Here is a 7,258-nt window from a genome sequence, read left to right as displayed (position 1 = left end):
CGGCAGCCACGCGTGCTTGCTGCTGCTGCTCTGCCTTCTCCCTTGAATGAAGCAATCCTCAATGTCCTACACGCTTCCGGAGTCCGGACTCCATCACCGGCCATTCCAAATTCCGAAGCTTAGGCAAAAAAATCTTTTCTTTGCCAAACTTGAGGCCTAAGGAAGCTTTTACTAGAGGTCTTTAATCAAAGAAAGAAGCTATGGTGAGGTACCCTAAAGGGGGAAGAGAGAGAGGAAAGAACAAAAGAAAAAACAAGGGACACGCATTGAGCATGACCTCTCAATGTGGGTGTGGGGGTGTGTGTGTGAGAGTGAGAGTGGGTGTCATGGCTGTGTAAGCCAAAGAGAGGCCAACGTGTTCTATTCGAAAGGGAGAGAGAGAAAGAAGCTATGGCAAGGTAACCCTAAAAGAGAGAGAGAGGAAAGAACAAAAGAGAAAACAGGGGACATGTGGCGAGCATGCCCTCTCTAAGACAAAATTAAATAATTAAAATTTTGAAAAACCAAGAAGTACATTTGGGTATCCACAAGCCTTAGAAATATCTTTCTAAAACATTTAAAGCCTTTCATAAGCGAGGTATTTAAATTCAAACCCAAAAGACATGATTTGGGTGCACTATTGAATACTCCTTTCCTTTCATCTTGAATACTTTTATTGTGTTATATTTTAAACTTACATGCATTAAGTTTGTCACTTAGTGACATCATTATCAAGAGGCAGCTTGAGAGCAAAGGAAGCAACAATTTTGCGACTTTACATGTTGTCCACCATTCATCAATAAAGAGCCATTTTGTGATGTCAATAATATGTAATAGATATATAGAATTTAGATAGATAGCTATCTATCTATTACATATTATTGACTAACAAAACATCACCTATGTGGCATGTTGGGAGATACTTTAGGCAAAACAAACGTGGTGCATCGTTTTCCTCAACTCCTACGTGGCATGTTGGGAGATACTTTAGCCAAAACACAAGAACGTGGCGCATCATCTGCCTCGACTCCTCACGTTCTTGAATAAGGGAGGCCACAAAGGAAGAGTCAAACCGCTGTGGGTGGTACTTGGTTAATCCCTTTCGACTTCAACACCTCTACATGATTTACATTTTCGCGATTCTGAGCAAGTTGGGCTAAGATCGCAAAGTTCCTTTCCAATGGTGTCCAAGTCATTAAGTATGCCATTGATTGTAGGCTGTCAAGAACTAAGGTACTTGACCAAGATGGGCCTTCACAGTAGTGTGGCAAGATGCTTTAGACCAACATGTCTCTCACTGACTTGCACATTTTGCAATTCTACCTACCAAATGAAGTCTTTCGATTAAAGAAATGGTGTTCTGAGCGAGACCAATGCAAATCTTCTGTGGACCATATTCAAAAAGCGTTGATGTGATTATAAGCCCAAGTGTTTTGATGGAGCAATGTTGGCAATTAAGGATTGATGCCAAACAGTGGTAGGGGTACAAATCTTGGTCAACATCAATATGGAGATTGCAATGATGCGTTCTTGAGGAGGACCTCCTAGAGCTTCATGGGAGGCACTTAGTACTCTATTGCTAATGAGTTTGCCTCAATATGTATGCAATGCAAGTCTAGAGAGTGTTAAGTTCTCAAACATCTCACAAGTGACCAAGAGAGAGTGGTCTTCCTTGAGAAGTTCATAATAAACATGTTACAAGTCATGTGAAGCAAAGTAATGTAAACATTTGAGTGTGGCATGAGAGAGAGAGAGAGAGAGAGAGAGAGAGAGAGAGGCGTAGGAGCTAGAGAGAGTGAAAGAGAGAGAGATGGCTATAAAGAGGGAACCGGTTCTTTTTTGGAACCTTGGTCGTATAGGTCCAATACTAGTTTATAAAAGCACAAGAAGCACATAAGTCGTCTTTCATAGAGGGGGATGAAGGGGATATTTAGTGATGCCGCTCTGGACACTCTATTTGGGTTTCAACATGCAACCCAAATCAATTCCTAAAGGGCACATGGTCTGCACAAGAAAGAAGTGCAGGTATGGGGAGATGAGATCTAGGGCTTGTTAGTGGAAACCTTGGGGGTCTCATTAAGGAGCAATTCCATCTCCAAAATTTTGATGAATAGCTGAATAGCTGGCCTCTGGGTAGGGAAAGGGTCTTCCAAGCAACCCAATCAACAACAAAGAGTAGAGACGGAAAGATGCATGGTTGTACAATGGTCTCTTCATTCCATTTCCTCTAGAACTCGTACATAGAAAAACTTGTACATGGAGACTGGATCAACAGTCAGCCTAGTTACAGGATTCTAAAGAATGACATCTTAATGACGACATTCCCCATGTGTCTTGGAGCTCCCACATTGTTTGGGTTTTCACACCCAGTCCTGAATACGAGACCTAAACTTGTTTTCATGAACATCACTCTCTGCACAATACCCAAAGTAATCAACAAATTTTCAAAGGCCAAGATAGACACAAGTTGGAAAAGACCCTAAAGATGCACATATTATCATCATTGACTTCAATTGCACTTTGCAATGATGATTCGTTATGATTCATTACCAATTGAGTATCCAAACATATTATTCTAGCATCAAGCAAGCAGACAACATAAATTTCATGACGAGATCTCCATTCAGTTGTTAAAACCTCCTAGATATGAATCAAGAGCTAAAAATAGCCTGATGATTAAGATGACCTCATGGCCCAGGAACTTGAGAAAGCTCATTATTTACTCAAACACAACAGAATTAAAATGAAGATCATAACTGGTAAAACTGAATGTGTTCTGTGTCCTGCTGCTTGTTACTGGCTACACTTGATACAATTACTCATAAAAACAATTTTGTCCAACCAAATTGAACATCAGACATCCTCAAATATTAGAAAAAGCATTTAATCCATAAAAGACCAGAAAGCAGTACCACCATTTATACTTGTTACTACAATACAAAAGGTCCTTGACAATCAATTAGATGTGTAGAGCATGCGCATACTCAACTAATGTTATCATGCACAAACATACCTCAGATAAGGTCATTCAAAATGAGGACACATATTGAAAAACATACTTGTTCAAAATGAATATGAACATGAAATAAGACATAAGGCTAGCTTCCATCCCCCCCCTCTGTCACTTCTTTACCCACTCTTATTCAAATGGCAACTCTTCCTACAAGGAAACCCATAGGAAGGGACTATTAGCCTACACTCGAGTATGGGAGAGAAAGAAGGGATGGCTGTTCCTGAACCATGAGTTATTCTGTAGCAGCAGACAACACGTGGCAAAGGTGAGTCTTATCCAATGGATGACGAAAATTAAACAAGGGCCACGAATAGCAAACCACTGCTTCAAGGCAGGCAGCAGCCAAAACAAAATGACATTCTGACCTCTCCATAGCTCTCAACTAGAATTTTCATTTTAACCTAGATCTGTCCAGACTCCAACTGTCTCACTAGGTATATCCAAAGCCATTCTAATAGAAGGCTCTGATCAGAACATGCAAACCCACTACCACATGATCCGTCAGATTTTTAACAGGGAGCAGGCTCAGTGACCACTCTTTGAACCTCTAATCAAATATTAACATTCTCTCAACAGATTCCAATAATGGATCTTACCCTTAAAAGCAGCATCCCTACAGGGTGAACACCAAAATCTTCAATCCTTTACATTAATCAAAAAATGTATTCCCTCTGTTAAAATGCAGACCACTAGTTATTTGAGAGTAGAAGCTTGCAAAGGCCAACAGTACTGCAGTTCAAGTCTCAAGAACACATCTGCCATATGCAACACCATGGAATCATGGAGAGCTGCCAAAAGGCAAGCCTGTCTCAAAAGGCTACAGGGCTTTTGCAAAACAATTATAGCAAAGTAACAAAAATCCACCACTGTGTAAGTGCTTTGACAGCCCCGTCACTGCAGTAGGAAGTATGACTCTTTTGTCAAGGACACAGAGGAACACAGCTCCACAGCTACAGTTATGCAGCCAAAAAAGAAAGCGATGAGATTGTTAGAGCAGTTTTAGTTCCATCATACAAAGTCAGCTATGTGCAAGACTACCCCAGATCTGCATTTATGGTGTACACCCACTCTGTTAGTAAAGAGCCAAGTTACTCATGGGCCTTTGAAAGCTAAGCCCTTTGCCTGACCCTTCTACCATCGGCATCTGATCCATCAAGACTTGTCATGTCTACTATGGATCTCTTGTTCACAACAACTGGAATCTCTATTTCTGCCTCTTCTCCAACACCAGCAACAGCTTTCAGAAGCTCACACTGCAACGAGGGGCAGCTCTCCCGCAAATGTTCATAACCATCAGACTGTAACACAGCTGGGATGGAGCAACAACAAAAAACTTAGTGATGACTTTAAGCACATGAGAAATGAGGTTATAGCATAAAGAAGAATGCTGAAACAAAAACCTGCAAGATTTGCAGCAACAAACTTCAAGCACACTGCTTTCAGTTGTGATGAATGATGTTGTTCTGCTAAGGCGAGAGTGGTAGCCACTGTATCCACATTGACCTCATCACACAATTTTGATTCACATAATATCCTTAGCCGGTCCAATCCATATCGATCTGCTGCAGCTAGTAAATGCTGGGCCATCAATGTGGAAGTTGATGGGGAAGGCGACCCAGATAGTTCATTGTCCTCTGGAAGAGAATCCTTGTACATGAAGTACAGCATTGCCTAAAAGCAACACAATCAAGTCAAAAGTTACTTTGGCCCCCTCAAAATGGAATGTTACTTTGGCTACACATAAATCTCAAGAACATAAGATCCACTGAACCACTACCTTAAACTTACAGATGCTAACCTTAAAAACAGGAGCTTCCATGTCTTCGACTTGAATGATGTGGGAGTCCCTCTCCCGCATGGGACCAAACAACTGTGCTTTGAACACAGGTGACCGTGCAGCAAGAACTAACTTGTGTGCAGGGAATTTTTCACCATCTACTTCAAATGTAATATCGCTGTTCATGCCACTGTCCAAAAGTTCTCCAAAATGAGACCCTAGATTAGAGTCCGGCACAGGAATAGAGAAAAGCCTTGGTCCTTGTGTAGATGAAAACACCACCCCCACAGTACAAGTTATTGCAAGGCTGTCATCCTTAATGTAGTCTGATGTCTCAAGGACAGCTCTCCTGTAAAAACGCTTGTAACCCCTAGGACACCACAAAAAGAATTGGTTGCTGCTACCACTGTGCATATATACTTCGAAAATAAATTGAAAATTCATTTCATAGCCAACTAAATTTACTTATAAAAAAACCCACAACTTTCTTGGCTGAATGCATTGCTACTAAGATGTAAAATGAGCACATGAAGAAAAAAATGTAGAACAAAATAAGATCAAAATGCATTTTAATGTGTATATGTGCATATCTTTAAGCCAACAATCTGCTCTTTTAAATGTCTGCATGTGCACATGTATCTACATCCTACATGTGCGTGCATCAGGCATGCGTGTCGAAGCAAAAAGCATAGTCACAAATGTTTGTATATAGGTCAGCATTCCCAAAATTAAGCATTTGTTGTGTATATTGCATGTATAAATGTGAATATATATGTGCATATGTCAGCATACACTATTTTAGTAAATAAATATATGTATGTGCATGTACAAATAGCATAAAACCATTTAGTTCATGAGTATAAAGGATGCATACCACATGCTGCCTCGATATTTCAGAGTGTAAGGGCCACTTTCCAAAGCTCGATCGAAATGGCTGTGCACTTTGTGCTTGCCTTTTCCGCTCTGATCAACCAGGGTGAGTTCAAATAGAGCACGAACATCAGTCCCTTCACTTGCTAGGGCAATGAAGACAGAAACGTACAAGGAATTATCCTCTGCGTTCTTTCCATCAGGGTAAAAGTACACAGCCCACTGGTACCCCCCAACAGTAAAGGTTTCACTTGCAATATATTTGCCTACTCCCATGCCTTTGGCCAGAGAATAGCCACCAATGTTGAAGTGGTGAGATCCATTGATGGTTTGTGTGACAGATCTGGACGAGGATGAAGAGCTACCGGCTACCGATCCACGTGATGAAGATGCAGAGACTGGGCCAGCACTAGCACCCGCCTGCAGAGCCAAGGGAATGCGCGCCATAAAACACACAAACAAACCCTGTTGTGTTGCAGAACCCTATTTGTCAGTGGAACCCTAGGATATCATGCCGTACCATGAAACCCTACCAAGAGACCCTACGATATGTCTGCCACCCTGAACCACCACGAAACGCTAACTGTTGGGGAACCCTAGCTCTGCAACAGGCGTCCTTTATGGGAAATTCCGCACAAAAGCAACCCGTTTCTTACACTTTTTCAGCAAGCGATGGAAGGAGAAACCCTAAACCTAAAACGAAGCACAAGGTACGAGATATCAGAGAGAAGCCATGGATGGGCGAAAGGCCAGAGTCCCTGGCTAGAAATTCTCGAAGAAAAGAGCCATAGGCAGAGAGAAAGGAAGGGAGAATGCGAAGAAGCATACCAGTTGGGATTACAAGGAAGTCGAGGAAGCGGAGCAGAGGTCCAGGGACTCGCCGTAGGAAAGAAAGCTCGGCAAAGGGGGACGGATCGTCGCTCTCCTGCCACTGAAATGATCATGCCAAGGCCCCTCCCGGCTTTATATACCGGTCCCCTATTGACGGGGTTGCTTCACACACGCACTTGAGTTCGGGATTACCTTCACACCTGCCTATGCTCGATGTCAACATAGATATCCAAAATAGTCAAACAACATTAAAACAAATAGGTGAGAGGTAGTGGACCTTTGGAGAACAAAGGCCCTTAAGTATTGCAACCTTAGGGTTGCATGCACCTCTTTATTCGAATTTTGAAGGCATGCCACTTCACATGAAGGTGGACACCGCATCACCTTTGCACCCCAAGTCGTCTGGATGGTGGAGACAAACCTATGTGTTGATGTAGAACGATTGTGGCCTCTCCGGGCATCACGCTTCGTGTAAGCCGGCAAATCAGTATGAGCTTCCTTTGCTGGTCATTTAACAAGAATATATTCAGTCCTTGTATTAAGTTATTAATGGGGCTGTTTGGGGTGTGCTTTCTTGTTTGATGTTGCAATCGTGTGGTTTAGCCTAGAAAGATAGCAAAATTTAGGCATCTGCAGAAGGTTGCCTATGTCAATTATCCTCATTATCCACTTTCTCCATTTTTGTAGATGGTTATCGTATTTATGTTTTGAGTTCATGTCATAAATAAAACATAAAGGAACGAAGGTTGCACGTTCGAATTATTGGTATTATGATTAGGTTAACTATA

The 7,258-nt window shown here is 41.8% G+C and overlaps 1 protein-coding gene across 2 annotated transcripts; it reads right to left on the bottom strand.

Annotated features, from left to right (window-relative positions):
- Window positions 1–3,615: 3,615 nt before the first annotated feature.
- On the bottom strand, window positions 3,616–6,604 carry LOC147607869 (BTB/POZ and MATH domain-containing protein 1-like). Of its 2 annotated transcripts, XM_086790180.1 has the most exons (6): window positions 6,468–6,604; window positions 6,160–6,332; window positions 5,644–6,059; window positions 4,791–5,139; window positions 4,393–4,663; window positions 3,616–4,301 (listed from the first exon to the last, which is right to left on the bottom strand). In XM_086790180.1, exons 2-6 carry the CDS (start codon window positions 6,160–6,162, stop codon window positions 4,102–4,104), a joined length of 1,239 nt encoding a protein of 412 aa, XP_086646306.1. In that variant the 5' UTR covers window positions 6,163–6,332; window positions 6,468–6,604; the 3' UTR covers window positions 3,616–4,101. The 2 variants fall into 2 exon arrangements, with proteins under 2 accessions (XP_086646306.1, XP_086646305.1); XM_086790179.1 differs by having other exon boundaries at window positions 5,644–6,332.
- Window positions 6,605–7,258: the final 654 nt, after the last annotated feature.

Source organism: Cibotium barometz, chromosome 54, assembly GCF_041138505.1.
Source record: "Cibotium barometz isolate CiBa-2024 chromosome 54, ASM4113850v1, whole genome shotgun sequence".
Taxonomy (NCBI): Eukaryota; Viridiplantae; Streptophyta; class Polypodiopsida; order Cyatheales; family Cibotiaceae; genus Cibotium; species Cibotium barometz.
The sequence above is the reverse complement of the archived record's forward strand: the minus strand, read 5'-3'. Positions and strand labels throughout refer to the sequence as shown.

Coding starts and splice junctions, on each gene's coding strand:
- LOC147607869 (XM_086790179.1), bottom strand. CDS start 6,086: ATGGCGCGCATTCCCTTGGCTCTGCAGGCGGGTGCTAGTGCTGGCCCA. Junction 4,664..4,790: donor TGGAAGCTCCTGTTTTTAAG/GTTAGCATCTGT, acceptor TGTTGCTTTTAG/GCAATGCTGTACTTCATGTA. Junction 4,302..4,392: donor TGTTGCTGCAAATCTTGCAG/GTTTTTGTTTCA, acceptor GCTCCATCCCAG/CTGTGTTACAGTCTGATGGT.